The sequence below is a fragment of the Meriones unguiculatus genome, chromosome 20, assembly GCF_030254825.1.
Source record: "Meriones unguiculatus strain TT.TT164.6M chromosome 20, Bangor_MerUng_6.1, whole genome shotgun sequence".
NCBI lineage: Eukaryota > Metazoa > Chordata > Mammalia > Rodentia > Muridae > Meriones > Meriones unguiculatus.
The window spans coordinates 28377839-28395311 of record NC_083367.1 but is presented as its reverse complement, the minus strand read 5'-3'; the positions used below and the strand labels follow the sequence as shown (position 1 = coordinate 28395311).

At 39.6% G+C, this 17473-nt stretch overlaps 1 protein-coding gene across 7 annotated transcripts in view; it reads right to left on the bottom strand.

Annotated features, from left to right (window-relative positions):
* Ptprk (protein tyrosine phosphatase receptor type K) overlaps positions 1-17473 on the bottom strand; it is a 515071-nt gene that overhangs the window by 239056 nt on the left and 258542 nt on the right. For all 7 annotated transcript variants that reach the window (XM_060373717.1, XM_060373711.1, XM_060373712.1 and 4 more), the window contains exons 5-6: positions 16860-16975; positions 112-286 (exon numbers count right to left, since the gene is read on the bottom strand). In XM_060373717.1, coding sequence (XP_060229700.1) covers positions 112-286; positions 16860-16975 — 291 coding nt within the window. The remainder of the gene's footprint in view (positions 1-111; positions 287-16859; positions 16976-17473) is intronic.

Below are 17473 nucleotides of genomic sequence, written 5' to 3'. Positions count from 1 at the left end.
TAAAAAACAATCACACACACACACACAAAAAAAAAATATCAACCAATCACGTGTCAACAGACTTGCTTAGTTCCAATAAAGACATGCAATTTCATGAAGCAAAGGCGTTACCTCTCACAATAAGCTGAGCAAAATTGGAGACCCCAGAACCTCGTTCTGACTGAGTTACGCAGCGGTACAGATCCTGGTCAGTTTTTGTCACTTCTTGCAATCTGAAAGAGGCAGCAAATCTTCTGTGATTGATGTTCTTAGTCTGGGCTACGGGTATGTCTTCTCCGTTTCGTCTCTGCAAACAGAAACCAATCTTGAGAAACAGGCTGTTCACCACGCCATAAATCTAAAGTATCTTGGCAAGCAATATCTGTGATGAATTATTCTAGTTGCTAAACTATATGGAAGACGCCTGGGTAGCCCCACAAATTTTTACCTTTGTCATGTAATCAGAGAAAGGAAATAATACTGGAATCCTTTATAGGACATACGGTTGATTCTCTGTTCTCAGTTTTCCGTAAAATTGTTATAGCAAAATACACACATTAACAAAAGAGCCATGGAGCTAGAAAAGATAAACCATGGTCCCATTATAGGCAAAGAACTTTATGGGTCTTACTAGTGGTACAACCAGGCTGTCTAGCACACCCTATGTGAAAGTCATCCCCAAGGAGATGAAGACCATGTCATATGCATCCTTACTCCAAATATATATACAGCATGGACTTGCCACACAATGACAATAAAATACTGATTGACGATTCAGTCCTCTCTAAATCTGTGCTCTTGGCAAAAGGCTATCCCTTTGGCATTAATGTCACCCAATTTATACTGTTTAAAGAAGTAATAAAAAAAAGCCTAAATGTTCAAAGCATACCTGTCAACTTTGAAAATGAAAAAATAAGAAATATATTTATGATATAATGGTATCATACAAAACCAATAAGCATATACTATAAGAGATAATGGTAACTTCCAACTATAATAAAATTTATAACTTCTATATGTTAAAACACATCATAAATAAAGTGAGGGTAGCATAGACTGTGATGAGATGTATGTCAAAAAAAATATAACTGCCCAAAGATAAACAGCTAGAATATGTAAAGATATTCTATAGTTCAATAAGAAAATTGATTAAAAAATAACAGTCAGTCAAAAACTAGGCAGGCTATAAAAAGATAAGAAGCTATGTGTAAGAAAAATGGAAGCACCTATCCATTCAAATTTTTAAAATTCTGCATGTCAAAGATAGACAAGTGTCAAAGAAGAGCTCTATGAGAACAAATTAGTTGGAAACTCAGGCTCATTTCCTATTGGTGCAAGTCTAAGTATCTACGGCATATGAAATATAATTTCAAAGGGCTACATGTAGGTAATGGAACTACTGATGACTTTCTATGCTAAAAGTGATTTATAAAAATGGTTACTAGTTAGAAAGATGGAGAACAAGCTAGCGGGACAGCGTAGTAGGTAGAGAACTGGTAGCTCTAGTAAGGCCTGGTTTTGATCCCAGCACGACATAAACCAGCCATAGGTGTGCACATTTGCAACCCCTGGAGGAGGACCAGAAGTGCAAGGCCATCCATCCTAAGTTACAAAACACCAACAAATAAGAGAAAGAAAAAAACAAGCCGTGGGAAATGGACAAACCTCAACAATTCCTCTTCTACATTTCTACTGTTGAATCATTGTGGTATGGGTGATTGGGAAAATGTCTGGGGATATTGACTTCACCATAGTTTGCAATGGTCAAATGCAGGAAGATGTAATCCTGTCAGAGTTTTGCTCTTTCTTCAATTGCGAAGCATTGCTTAAGGAAATAAACTGGGTACGGAACTGAGCCAGTACAAAGTGCAAGAACTAGTGCCTTAATCTTCACAGGGTGCTGCTGATGCCATTTATTCACTGCTCAGACAGAAACAGTCAGTGTGGGCAACATTTTCCCATGTACTATCACAGCCTCTCAAAGTTTTTGGAAAGTAACAATTATTTAGCAGTCAGTGGTTCCCATATCCCAAAGCTGGTAATATATGTGAACACTTACAAAAGAAAAGGGAGGTGAGGAGCGACAGAGGAAGGGTGGAGGGATGGAGGGGAGAACAGACCTTAAACAAATGGAAGGTATAACACGCAACAAATATATACTTCTATTAGAGTGGACATGAATGACCATTTTGAAATGTTTTTGTGAATGTCTGGATATTACAGAAGAGTCAGCACGTTGCCTTAATTTTCTTTATCCTGTTTCCCTATGGTGAAGAGAAGGGGTCAAAGGCAGAGTCCAAACATTTCCTACGTCCTAAGTCCTAAACTACACTGTTTCTTGTAGTGAAAGTTTTGGTTTCTTTAGAAACTCAGTTATGTTATATAAGCAGGTTTTTGTTTTGATCCCAAGTGTGGGCTATGGGACTGCCTTAGTTTGTCCACAGCTGATAATTGCCTGCTGCAGCTTAGAGAAGGGCATGGTCATTGCCTCTCTGAAAATGCTGGGAGAGTACCAGAGCCCAGAGAAAGGAAGGGGCTTCTAGGAGACAGAGGACGAAGAAGGCTGCCAACTGTGTTTGTCATTGCTGTTACCGGACTGCTAGATATCCTGATGACTGCGATCAGTATTTTTCCAAAGACCCCAATGACCTTAACCAGCCATAACTAAGCCTAGATAGGTCACGGACCCAGGGAAAAACTAAATATTATTCTGCAAAAGGAATATAGCAATAAAATGTCTCCTCATGTCATTCTGCTATACCCATAGATCACTGTCTTGCTCAGCCAGCATCAGAGAAGTGTCTCTCTGTAGGAGATAGGAGGTAACAAAGAGACCTACAACTGGAAAACATGCAGAGTAAAAGACCTTGAAACCACTCATTCCTAAATGGGTTCCCTCGATCAAATTTCTGATCTCAGTGCTCCGGGAGCCCAGTGGAAGACATGTTAAGAGCCAGTGGGAAAAGAAGACAGCAAGGAATCAGCGCCTTCCTGACAAATAGGACTCACTCACATATGAACTCAGATTGTGGCAGCATGCACAGGGCCTGCACAGGTCTAAGTCACTCAGGGACCTTCCCAGGGCTGAGAGGAGAAGTGGTCACAATCCTCCTTCACAAACTTAAAACCTATTTCCAATTGACAGCTCCCCCTGAAAAGAAGTAGTTTCTCACCAAGGGAATCTCACTGGGTATAGAAACCACAGGTAACGAAGCCCCACACCCAGGAGCAGCAGAAGATCAACCCAGGTTGGACTCAGTGGTGTTTCTGAGATGTTTTGTCTAACGATTTGTAGGGGCATTTTTGTTTGTTTGTTTTGTTTGTTTCCCTGTTTACCTTACTTGTCTTATCTACTATGGCTTCTGATTTTGTGCTTTTGTGTGTGTTTCTCTGCATAAGTACTTGTTTCTCGTGCTTCCCCCCCCCTTTTATTTGTTTGTTTCTTTGTCTCTCTTTTTGTTTTCTTTTATTCTGGTTGTTTTGTTACTGACCTGTATGTTTTCTAAAAAGAAAAGAGAAAGAAGATATGGAGTTGTAAGCTTAAAGAGATAGAAAGGACCTAGGAAGAGATGAAGGAGGGGAAACAGTGATCAGAATAAACTGTACAAATGTTTATTTTCAATTAAATAAAGGAAAGAAATAACAACTTATATTCAAAAATCCCTGAAATATAAACCCAGAAAAATCAGCCTAAATTCTTTCTCTCTCCGCAACTCACACAAACAAAAACAGTCATTACGTATGCAAATCTCAGATGCACTTTCTTTTCAATTAGCACATCCTCTTTATGTGCTAATCTAACTGGAAGACAGGCATAACTCAGCACTCCTCTCCCAAGAGCCTACCCTCTTCTCCTCTCACTTATTCTCTAGCAAGGCCCACAGTGTTTGCTGCCTTTGCTTTAGCCAGTTATTCACATTGCTTCTGGAGAACTGGACTTATTGTCCATCCTGCCTCCCTGAAACTACTGCTCATATGTTTACCCCTCCCTTCAAGTCTCAATACTGCTTTTCAGAATCCTTTGCTGTTGGAAGGCCTACTGAGCACCTGGAGTATTCTCCCTCATCAATTGGTGCAAGCATTCCTTTTGCTCTCTCGAAGGAGGGCATTTTCTTTTAGTGTCTTTAAGGCTCCTTCAGAAAAAACTGGCAAGATTCAGGCAAGTAACTTACAGATGGCTTTTGAACTCTCCCATCCAGCAGCAATCACATCTCTAGGGACCATCACAGACCCAATTACCCTAAGAGCCCTGTGAGAATTCTCAGTCACCTCCAAATTTGTTCTGGAATCTCTGATACCTCACAGCATTCTTTAGTATCATATAAGACCAGCGCCAGCACTATATTCTCTTCATAAATCACAATTTTCAGTGCAACTTTTTTTTCTTGGTTTTTGTTTTTTGTTTTTTTTTTTTGAGACAAGCTTTTACTGTGTAGCACAAGTTGTCCTGGAACTAGCTCTCTACACCAGGCTGGCCTAAAACTCAGAGAGGCCAACCTGCTTCTGCTGCAGGAGTGCTGGGCTTAAAGGCATGTACCACTGCCAGCATGCATCCATGCAATCCTTTCTCCAAATTTTCAGTCATCCGGTCTTTCACTGACACTTTCTGCTCATTTGTCTATGTATTTGAACAAGGCCTGCTTCAGTTCTCTCTGGCTCAGTTTCCCACTTTAATACTATTCTATAGACTTTTCACTTCTTTTCCCTGAGGGCAATATTACAAATATCATAAATGTCACAAAAGTTTTATTAGAACATATTAACTGACTTTGGTAATTGGAGTCTTTAATAACTCTTTAATAATTCAATAAATGTGGTTTTATTTTTGTGTACTCTAATAGTTCTGAAGATAGATGTGGTGGTTTGAATAAGAATGGCCTCCTTAGGGCCATATACTTGAGTGCTTAGTCAACAGGGGGTGGCATTGAGAGGGATTAGGAGGTGTGGCCTTGTTGAAGAAAGTTTGTTACCATGGTGGCCTTTGGAGTTTAAAAGCCCAAGCCAGTCCCAGTGTCTCTTCCTGCTGCTTGCAGATTCAGATGGAGAACTCTCAGCAACTTCTCCAGTACCATGTCTGCCTGCATGCCCAATGCTCAACACCAGGAGGAAAACAGACTAAAACTCTGAAACTGTAAGCCAGCCCCAGTTAAATGCTTTATAAGAGTTGGTGGGGTCATGATGTCTCTTCACAGCAAGAGAACACTGATTAATATATCATCTTTAAGATGTATGAAAAGAGCTTCATGTTTTAAGGACACCAACACTTCGCTAACAACAAACTTTTCTCATTTCACATATACCATGACTTGGACACAGTGTGGCCATCAAGGATGGGTATCATGAAGTAGATATGACTTATTTTTGTATTTGCTTTTATTACTGTATGGATATGTATCTATAAAATGTATATGCTTTAAAAGAACTCACATAATATGTAATTGATTAGTGCAAATATCTTTTCCAATATAATAATAATAATAATAATAATTTTAGCATTATATCAATTTCTTTTCAATAATCATTAAATAAACACCAAGTACCTGGCACTACACCAACGACTATTTTGGTTCTGTTATTTTTCTTTTATATTAACCTATAATGATACCAATTTCCATTTATACCATTGAATCAAGATCCACAAACATGAGAAATGAGACATATAGCCTGTAAGTACAAGTACTAAGTAACAAACCCAGGCTGATAACCCCAAGGATACTATTTCTCAGTTTCATTAGAGCTCTGGTCCAATGACTCATTGTTAGCTGCTGAGCACTGATCACTATGCTGTTGGAAGAAAGCATAAGCCACTGGGCTGACTTTGTGTTCTCCACTCAATTTCTGAAACTCACAGCATGGAAAAGTATCAACGGAGAAGATACACGCAAGAAAAAGGTCTGAAGAAGAAACCTGAGGCTTTTCTGAACCCAGAGAAAGATTTGTGATCCTGATTTTTATGGGATAAATGGAAACTATTATCATACTGTGAAGCAGAAAGTGATTTGGTGGGGCTTCCAACGCCTGAATCCTTCCACTGCCACCATTGCTCAGCTGGCCATGTAGACTTGCTCATGGTCACTAAGATGGATACTGAGGGGTTCTTGGAACAGAGTGATTCCTTATCTGTGGCAGGAGTATGATGCCAGCATATGAAGGTTCTTCTACAGGCCATGTCAAAGACATGGTGCTTCAGAATCAACAAGGAGAGACCCCAAGGTCATTGTCAACTATGTAGTGGAACAATAAAATTTTAGGCTGCCCTGAGCAGCACTGCAACCTGAACCCTCTCTCAAAACAAACACAACGAACATATAAAAGCTATAGGTGATAAATAAAAAGCAACAGGAAAAACACTAAGTAAAAAAAGAAATCTTTAGACTTGAATTTGAAAAATCAATATGAGTTTTGGAAACATTCTTGGCCTTTCTATGGGTGGGGGTGTGCGTGCACACACACACACATCTATCTAAGTGTGCATATAGCCACTAGATTATTTCATTGATACGCATTTTATCAATTAAAAAACAAAACATGACACCACGGGAGAGAGACTGATTCCTGACTGACAGGAATTTGGAACATCTCACAAAAGCCAGAAGCAAGGAAACTGACAAGACGATTGAAGTCAGGGTAAGAAAACCCAGGAGCTAACATGGGCTCCTACGGGCCTCAGACTAGAGAGGTGCTGCTTAATAAACAGAAGCCAGTGAATTCTGAGACCGTGACACATCTTTAAATCCAGGAGTGCAAAACAATACTGAAAGAACAGGGGAAAGCAAAGCATCAATTTGCTGTACTGAGATCTAACAAATGAAACCAAGATTGCAGGAGCATTCCATGGGTATTTCCATAGCTCATCAAATTGAAGTTGAGATTAACCATCATGGTCTGTGTGATGGAAGTATTTTAGAAACATGTTACATGAAAGCAGAGAGGCATGGGGGGGGGGGCGCGAAAGGGACAGAGAAGAACAATGGGGAATCAACAGAAACAAGTTATATTTGAAAATAACATACTGCAACATATTACATTGTGTGTTCTGTTTAAAAATAGGCAAATAACACAAAATTACAGAAAAGAAATAAATGCAAAAATGAAGAAAAAGGTCACAATTTTCAACTCAAAGAATTAAGGGCATTAAGGACTAGCAGTGCTAAGATGAAGAAAGATGGGACCATTTGAACCTTTGCTATCAGACCAGTTACCACTTTACACTGTGACCAAAGGGTCAAGTTTGACCCCAGACCTGGCTGCAAATTCCTGAGAAATACAGAGCAAATGGAACCACTTAAGTTGACCTGAAGCCAGCTTAAGCAAACAATCAGCAAAATAGACTAGGAAATGAGATTTTTAAAGGTGTAAGAGTCCTGAATAGATAAACAGTGAGGAAAAGAAAGCAAGGAGAGAGACCTAAGGATTAAAACTTTTATTTGTTTTAAATCGCTAAAACTACACTGCAGTGAGCAGGGACATATTTCAATGTCATGACAGTGATGGCTGGAGATGTAGCTTGCACAAGAACACAAACACACACAGCATTCTTTCTCTCTCTCTCTCTCTCTCTCTCTCTCTCTCTCTCTCACACACACACACACACACACACACACACCTAGAGCCATAATATTCTTTAATTGGGGCAGCTTTCACTAGGTATATTTTATTGTATTATAAAATGATCTCATAAATATTAGATCTACTTATTGATCTGCTTTTCGTATCAGGAGAATCAACAAATATAAATTATTTATGACAATAACACAATGAAATATATTACTTTGAATGCTAATTTTTAAAAATATCCAAATTTTAAGTACAAAAAAAGAGAGAGAGAGAGAGAGGAGTCAAAAATGAAGGAAGAGATTATCACAATTTCCCAAGGAAATTTTTTTGTCAAAGTCTGATGGGATACACATCACAGTGGCTTACTGGGAAGTTGTGACATGCCTGGCAGGAAACAAGTCTGAGAGGGACCCTCTACACCTATTGCATGGGTGCTATGCTCATGAATAATCGTGATAATTATTTACCGACTTTGATAAGAAGGAATCTTGGAGGTGATAAGGAAGTAAAACATATGCCACACATTATTCAATTATAATACTTGATGTAATTTGTAGACATTTCGCCTAGGTTATATAACTATTGTTTTTTTATAAAATCCACTCTTATCTATAAAGCTCTGAACATCATAAAGAAAGCATAAAATGCAAATGAAGTAGTTATCCCACCAAATCTGCACATGATGAAATTTTCTAGCACCCCCAGTAAGGGCACACATGAGCACACATAGACACATATCCACGATGCTAAAATATCAAAGACAATGATAAATGGTTAGTGAACTTATTTTAAGGTCTACACATAAAATGCTTTATCCAAAGACAGGAAGGCAGACGACAGTGTGTGATCTTTAATAATCAAATGGCCCAAGAGAAAAACATCAGGCTTTATAACATGATAGCTACTAGGAAGTACAAGGCCTGTAGGGTAGAGCAGAAAACAATCACTGTCGTTTAATGACAGTCCACAGAGACAATTTGAATTAAGCAGCAGGCTAGAGTCCATCTGTCAGTTCAGGTCAAAAGTAGGTAACAAGAAGTTAGGACAGTACGAAAGACAAGATCTGAACTATTCTAACTCCTGTTCTGAGACCACAGATTCAGAAGCATCCAGGATGAGAGGCAGCAGGAGTTTTCCAAAAAAAAAGAAAAGAAAAAAAATATCATCCTCATGGGCAATACGAGGATCTAATCTGGCCACAAGCCTCAAACTGTCCTAGCAAAGTTTACTGTGGTTAAAGAACCATAATCCATTAGGATGCATGACACTTTACTCTAATTTAAGATTGTTTATATTCAATTATGAAGGCAGAAAAAGAATGAAAGTGATCAATGGTTCTAGAGATGAGTTAGTTCAAGCCAGAAAATGAAAAAGAAATTGAGTATAAAAGTTAAACCTTGAGGTTTGGAGAATTATACTGTACAGCATTCACATATCCTCAAAATCTGTTAACTGGTACCCACCAGATCCAAACCCATTCGTCTTCTTTAATCTGTGCCTCCCGCAGATTTCCCAGTGTGACCACACTGCCCATTCTGAGTCCTTTATTGCCTGATGTCGGGCCTGCCAACAGCAGCCGCTGCTGCTTCCAATTCTGTCCATGCTCAGGCCCCAGCCCTGCTGTTCACATTTTTTATCGCATTTGCTCATGGTGACCTCTCCATGAGATCCTTCTTAAACTGCCGTCCCACTTCATACAACTAAACGTTTGCATTCTGCCTTCTGACCCGGCGGCGACAGCCATCACCCACAGCTCTTCCTTTCCTAGGGTCCACTGTGTGCTGACTTCCTGCTCTCAGCCAAGGTTTCTCTAATGATAACCCCAAATAACCCAGTCTTCACTGCTTACTTGCCTCTCTGAAATGATAGGTGTTTTCTATGATCCCTCGCTCAATCATCCCTCCAGGTTAAAAGGCCCTAGTTAAAAATGCAGCTGTCTGTGTGAATGCTCTCCGGCATGAACAGCCTGTAACATGCCTGGACCTCTGTGCTCTTACTACCTTCCAGCAGCTTGGTGAGGGCTCAGCAGCCCACAATTACAGGGCTCAGAATTCAAATCAGCTTATGCGATTGAACACAAAGCTTTAAAACTTAAGACCAGATTATTGCTCTTCAGAAATATATAAATAGCAAATTATATCGTGCTTGTATTAATCCCTAAAATCAGAGATTTTACATATTTCATTTCATCTTCTGTAAACTTCCAGAACCATTTGTGTTTGCTGTCCATTTGGCCATCGTGACCTCAGTTTTTCACATTTATTTCCTGTCTTGATAACTACATGCTGTCTTTGTTATTCTAGTATTTCAGATCCACGGAAGACTTTTTTCAGAGACAATTAACTACAAACGTCAGAAGTTTAAAAATTCTGACAAACGGAAAGCTTGTAGTATATTGCATTTCTTTCTATTTTTTTTTCAAACTTTTTATGGCATCAATGTGAACTGGCCATGAAATAACATCAGGTTAGCTTTGAAAAATACCCTTCAAGTTAATTTTTGATGAAATTTCTAATATAAACTATCCTGTCAAGATGTAGATTAACTTCTTCAGGAAACTTTCCATCTTTGTTATAATAAATGCAAAAATTCAATATATTTTCTCTAAGCAAAAGAGCATCTATCATGAACAGTAAAATTCTTAGAAATGCGGTATGCTACAAATTACAACTGCTTCCTAGGACAGTGGAGAACGAACCTGTGACGGTGCTTTGGTGTGGGAGTTTTGCAAGGTGCTGAAGGCAGAGTGGCATTTGGATAGGGCTGAGGTGTATGTGGTCAGGTGAAGAGTTTTCACTGTGACCCCTCAATTTTCTAAAACTCAAGTTTCATATTTTCATTTACACATAGACGTCCGTGTGCAGTTCAGGGACGCGGTTGTGGAAACTGAGCAGACTAAGGACTGCATGATCAGAAGTTTCAGATCCACCACTTTTATTGACTCACATCTGGCAACAGCTGGGACTTGAAGAGGTCAGCCTCTCTCTGGTTGTTTTTCAGAGCAATTTGCATCTCATTTTACTAATTTCACTCTCCAGTTACTACTCTCAAGCCATTGCCTAAATTATCTGTTGCTCCATAAGGAATGACATTTCCTTTGGCTGAAAAACTCAGTGTATCGCGCGACATTAGCAGCAATATGCCTCACCAAGGGCAAAGCAGTGGCTGACTCCCTAGCTTTGGCAGGCCCACTGAAGAGGCACCAGGCCAGTGCCTGGGGCGATTCCTGACAGATTGGCCCAATTGCCATGGCTCTGTCTGCAGTCTGCATAAGATTACCAGTAACACACTACACAGCCTCATTTCAACTCACCAAAACAAATGGTGCCACCAAACCTACCCACGCATTTCACTCCATTCAATAAATCCAGGGTTGAATTTCTCTGCCCAATTCAACGAGGAATGCCTGCCAAGCTCTGTGATGATGGATGGAGTCATCAGCATTTTAGGTTTTACACAGAACCTGAAGCCAAAGCATATGGTCTGACAGATGTTCCAGCAATGGGCTCTATTTGATTTGCCATGTAGCTGTCCACTTATACTGGACCTCCATGAAACAATAGTCACTTACTCAGTGCAGTATGACCCATTTCTACCCTCCTCCATTCCTAAGTTTTTCTCAGAACACCAAGGGCAACCTTCTTTTATATTTTACTGAGACTAACGGTTAGAAATTACCTTGAAACCTGATCAAATCCTTTCAGGTGACAGCATTTACAAACATGTCCAAGATGTGTGTGAGTCACTGCCATCTACACAATGATTAGTTCTGTCAGTTAGCGGGATGCTAGAAAAACAAGTGTGCTGTGTTCAATTGTCCCCAATCTTATTTTATTTAGTTCAAATGTATGCATGCAGAATGGAACAAGTGTGAACTTTTGGATTCCAGTGTCCCATAAGCTCTGTAGTGTCCACGGTACTCCAGTCCAGTCTTCCTCTCCTACACAAAACCAGGATTTGGGCTTTGGAGAAATGGCTCAGCAGTTAAGGGCAACGGTTGTTCTTACAAGGGACCTGAATTGAGTTCTCAGCACCAAGAATGTGGCTCACAAGCATCTGTTATTACAGTTCCAGGGAACCCATTGTCCATGGACAAGAGGCATAAACATGGTATACATAACGATATACAGGCAAAATTATATATATATATATAATAAGTAAATGTAAAAAAATCATAAAAAAGTTACTAGTTTTATTTCTCGTTTTCTGTGATCTCAAAGTTAATGCAATGGAGATCATATGTACTGAATTGTTTTTAGTCTGTCTCCTATTTAAAATACATGGTACAGGGGTTCTTGTGTCCCCTACTGCATTCACCAGTAGTTAGCATCTTTACTGGTAAGCACTAAAATAGTATTCTATTGCTTGAATGGAAACAAACCTATTGATACGTTCTACTCTGTTAAGACTCCTTGAAGTTTTTAAGTTATTATTATGAATAAACATGTTATAGACATTCTGTCTGTCTAAATTAAGAGATGTCTTAATATCTTTTGAGTCAATATGTAAAAAGATACTGCTGCACCATATTGGTCATAAGATAGTGGTCAGTAGCTTATACATTCAATCTTTCACTCTTTTTGGAGATTAGTAAAATGTAAGTCAGGCTGGCTTCAAACCTGCCTAGCTGGTAGTCTAGATTGTCCTGAACCTTCGAATTCTCTTGCCTTCACTTACTGAATACTGAGGCTACAGGTGTGGGTCATGTGTGGTTCCTGTAGTTCAAGGATTGAACCCAGGAGTTCATGGATGCTAGGTAGGTAACCACTCTACCGACTGAGCTCTACAAACCCAAAGCCTATTCACTTCATCCTCAATCACTTTAACTGCCATCTGCATTTTCTTTTAAAAAGGTAGCATAAAAAAGGAACACAAATTTATAAAAGATCTAACCTCGTATTAGTTTCCAATATGAACATTATCTGTCTTGTCTCATGAATACAAACTAGTTTTAAAATTATTTCAGTATATATATGTCAAATTCTACTAGTGTTTGGGATTCTTATAACCCAAGCTTTATCATGATCCTTATATTGTGGACTACCAATTTTCAAGAATTAAGAGTTCCTTAGAAATACAACTAAAAGCTTAAGAGTGAAAAGAAATTAAAAATGTGCTTATGTACAAAAAGTTAATATCGTTAATTTGCCAAAACTGTTAAGCATTTAAGCCTGAAGTACACATGACTTCACCGGACTTTGGAGAGAAGAGGAAAGTACTTTACACAGGACTAAAGGTGTTATTCTAAGTCTCCTTTACTATATCTTAAAATATATTTCATTCCATATGACAATGTAAGTTACACATATTTTTAAAACTGTCTCCCAGGAAACTCATAATTTCACTGTATTTCCACTCTGTTGACTGTCAACCCTTTCTAAAAGTGTTCCAGCACACTGCATTATGGACAGTGAGTTTATTCAGTGTGGACAAGGAGGTCATGTTGAGCTGCACGTTTTTATAGTTTCCTACATACCTAGAGTGAAATAACCCCATAGAGTCATACTTACCTAAGTTTCTGAAAACACAGGGGGTGAGAGATGTTCTATGCTAGTTTAATATTGCTTAACAGTTGCCTTCTTCATCACCTCTTAACTTACCTAACAGGCACGCCGCTGAGATAATAGAAACGTTACAGACTCTAAGTACAGCAACCTAGAAACTACAAGTAGGGGAGGAATGTACGCCTCAGATATACTTGCATATAGGAACTCTGGAAAGGACAACTATGATGAGGAATCCTGTGAAATACCTCTCAGGGAGGGCTGCAGCATGCCGTTTTTCTTTTAAAATTGAGTATGGAAAGCTGCTGTAGCTTTTGTTACTTTAGTCCACATTGAGACATTTTGCTAATTGAAACACTACATACAGCACAACCTGGACTGTGTGGCGGACCTAGGAGGACGGTCATGGCTTACTGTGTCCCACAGTAGGGCACAGCTCCCCTTGTTACTCTCTGTCCTCTACGAGAGAAAGTGGCAACCTTTCACTGAGTTGATTCAAGCACATTCACTTTTGGAACTCTGGGCAGGCATTTTCAGCACTTGTTCTTACAATGAAAGTTAATTTAAGAGGCCATTTCTTTTCATATAAACCTAATAGCGTAAAAATGTTACATTATTCCATCAAACAAAAGAAGGTTATCAAGGCCATGTTTCAGACCATCACAAATAATATAAAGGCCTAATTTAACATTTTATTACTGGAAAGGATTTTAGTCTCCACCAAACATCTCCTTTCATAGATAAGGAAATAAAGGCTCAGACAGACCAATGAAATCTAAGAGCATCACAATTAACTAGGTCAGAAGGGGTAGAAATGTGGTTAAAATTCAGCCCTGGTCTCCTGTACCCTCACATGCTATTCTCTACCCTAAATAGAAATAAATTAACATCTCCTTGAATGACTACGTAGATGGGCTCACTGTGGAGTCACAACTGTTCTTGTTTACTTGTGCTTTTACTATTTTGGGCAAAAGATAAATAGTTTTGGAGTAATAATCAAATTTTAATTGATTCACATATACATAAGGACCAGTCAGTCTCATGTGGTTGATTGCTATGTATTACCACTACACAAATATTTTATTTGAGGGGCTGGACAGATGGCTCAGAGGTCAAGAACACTTATTGCTCTTCCTGAGAAACTGTGTTAAATTTCCAGCACACACATAACAACTAACATCTCTCTGTAACTCCAGCCCCAGAGAATCCTATGCCCTCTTCTGGTCTCTTTGGGAGCCAGGTAGGAATGTGGTCCATGGACAAACACAAAGGTAAAAGAAGCCTGGTAGGCTGTGCATACCTTTAGTCCCCAGCACTCCAGAAGTGGAGGCAGGCAAATTTCTGTGAGTTCAAACCTAGCCTAATCTACAATAGTGAGTTTTAGGCCAGGTACAGCAATACAATGAAACCCTATCTCAAAAAATGACAAAGGCTAAATACCCATACACATAATTTTTTTAAATTAAAAAAATGTTTTTTTATGAAAGCATCACTGAACAAACTAAATTGTATTTTTCAGTATCTTGCTGAGTATAAAAAATAATTTTAGAAAAAAATATTAATGAATTTTGAGTGGCAATACTGAAAAACCCATCAAGGTGAACTTGTGCGTTGCTGGAAGCTCATCAACACCACGTCAAGTTGGAAACCCACAAAATCACCTTCCATCACCGAGGCAAAGAGTCCGAGGAGGGGAAGGGTAAAGAAAACAGAGTAAAACTTCCAGAAAGCGTTTTTACCATTGATGCTTGAAAAATGGCAGAGGGAAATTTAAAAAAAAAAAAAAAGCATAATGAAATGAGCCAATCCACAGAATAGGAAACAACAAAAAATGAGAAGGATTTTCACTGCAGCCTACTCAGACCAGCACGGTCCAGAAAGCCTTCGCTGCCACAAGGCAGCTGGTGTCTGTGGATACAAAACCCTTTTTATTTCAATGCCACATTAAATCCTAGCGCATAAAACCAGCGGCAGGCTGCAGAGCCATTACTGGATCCCCAAGAACACACTAAGACCAGACCAACGTTCCTATTGTAATAAAAAAATGAAGAAGAAGAAGAAGAAGAAGAAGAAGAAGAAAAATAATTAGAAAATACGCCTGAAATCATTTTTTACAACACTTACTCTAGCAAACTTAGAGCAATGAGAAAATGGGCTCAGTCTGTAAGACAGACTGTACCTTATAGAACATATCCCCTGGGACAATGTGCTCCAATTCCCAATATCTACAGACAGGAAGAACATGCATGAGGTAAGAAAAAAGGGGGGGGTGTCTTTATTTTCCTTTTCAAATTTGAGCTCAAAAGAGAGTATTCTAATAACTGCAAATCCAATAAATGAGAAAAGAAGGGATAAATGGGTTGATGTAATATGGCGTACATGTGTCAAACATCTCAGTGGGCTGATACCTGTGACACCTGGAGCAATCACCTGAAACACTGTACTATATTTGCTTTTCTATGCAAATGGTGATACACTACAAGGATCATCCCTAAATACATGGAGGCTAGTACATATTCCTAACATTAATTTCACTACTCTGAAGGATACAGTAAAAATAAATCCCAACATCCGTGTTCAGGAAACGAATTTAAACCTTTCATGGTTTGTCTTTTACAAATCTATTGGTGTGCCCAGGAATTTAAAATTCTAAAGAAATCAAATCCCTTTCCTTGCTGTGAGGCAGAAAGGAGTAGACTAAGAGCGGGTCAGAGGTTGGTAAAGCTCTTGTCTCATGGGCCTGGGGAGCTGTGAGTCCACTGCAGCTGGCTGTGGCAGCACATGTCCAGCACTGAAGAGGAACAGGCGGGCGGACAGCTGGAGCTCACTAGCCAGACAGTCTAGGCTACTGCAAGAGCCCCCGGTTCGGTGGGAGCCTTCCTCTGAAACAGCAACTAAAGATGGTGCCGATGCCTCCCCTTAGCTTCCAAACGCATGCACACAGGTACACATGCATCTGCACATAACTACTTGAACATGAACACACACATGCAAACTCCACATACAGGGAGCAAAAAGGAAAGTCCAGGCGATAAAGACATTACAACTGCCTTTAAACATGCAGCCAAACAGGCAACTTTCCCAGCTCCGTTCTCCTGGCTTTAGGGACGCCCTTGCCACACACCTCCAACTCTGCCCCTTCCCAGCACCCAAGAGTGACAGTAAGAATCTCAATATTTCCTCTAAAGAGAAAGCAAGTCCAGGCTCTGCAGATGTTTCCCTGATTTCTTTTGAAGCTTCATGACACGTACGTTTCCCCACAAGTACATCAAATCACAATCAGTTCAACGAGGATTTATTAATAGCTTCACACGTACAAGGCAAATGTCCAAATGGCAGATCTACAATCAACTCTCACACATAAACTTCTAAAAGAGAAAAGGGAAGAAAAAAGGGGGGGGGGAGTTCACTGTTTTCCTTCCATGCTCCCTCTTGAAATGTTCATAGTAGTTTCTTTTCCTAAGAATGTCTGGCTGGTCCCACATAAATACTGTCTTCTTAGAAGTTCACTTTTCAAAATATTTATTAAGAAAATTTTCATTTTTGCTCCCTTTTCAACGTATCCAGAGAATTTTTCTTTAGAGTTACAGTCTAATAGTAGAGAACCATTAAGCGTGGCCAGACACCAATACTGATACAAATTAATTATCCACCCTTCTGTTTTTAGTGGATTATTTAAAAGTGAACGGTTCGTTATGAATCTCCGGTCACCCACAAACAGCCTGTTCACATGAGGGGCTGGTAGAGGAGAATGGAGTGAGTGATGGGGGAGAGAGACAGACTGTGGGGGAGATAACCACACAGCTCACGGGGTCTTACCTGCAGCCATAACTTGTTATGGACAGCGTCTCTCCCTGTAGCAATGCACTGAAACGTAGCATTCTGCCCCGCATTGACCTCCACGTCGCCCAGGCGGAGGAAATGAGGAGACTTATCTGCAATAGACAGACAGACAGATAAAGAAATACGGGGGAGAATACAAGTTCTGTTCACAAGAAAAAAAACAAGCCATGCTGTATGTGTTGTGCAAACACAGCAGAACACTACCCTAAGATGCCTACCTTTGCCTGTCACTAATACCCGGAAGGAGCTTCGCGCTCCTTTCCTGTAGAATACACTGTTTCCTCGCTTACCCTCACAGTTCCCTTCTCAGCACCTCTCATACGTAACGCATGTGTTGTAGATGGATCTGAGTACTAAGCATCAACGGCTTAGTACTAAAAGCTGCTGTAGGAAGGGCTGTTTATATATAAGTTATGCCAAAGTAAAGCAAAGATATTAAGCAGGTACCTATCAGGGTCTAATGGAAAACAGAATGGGTGCACAGAAAGAGCTCTAACACTCTGAAAGCTGTGTGGCCACTTAACTATTTATACATGATTTGACCGTTTGGATCACCCTTCTTTGGGTTTTTTCAAACTTTAATAGTTGTA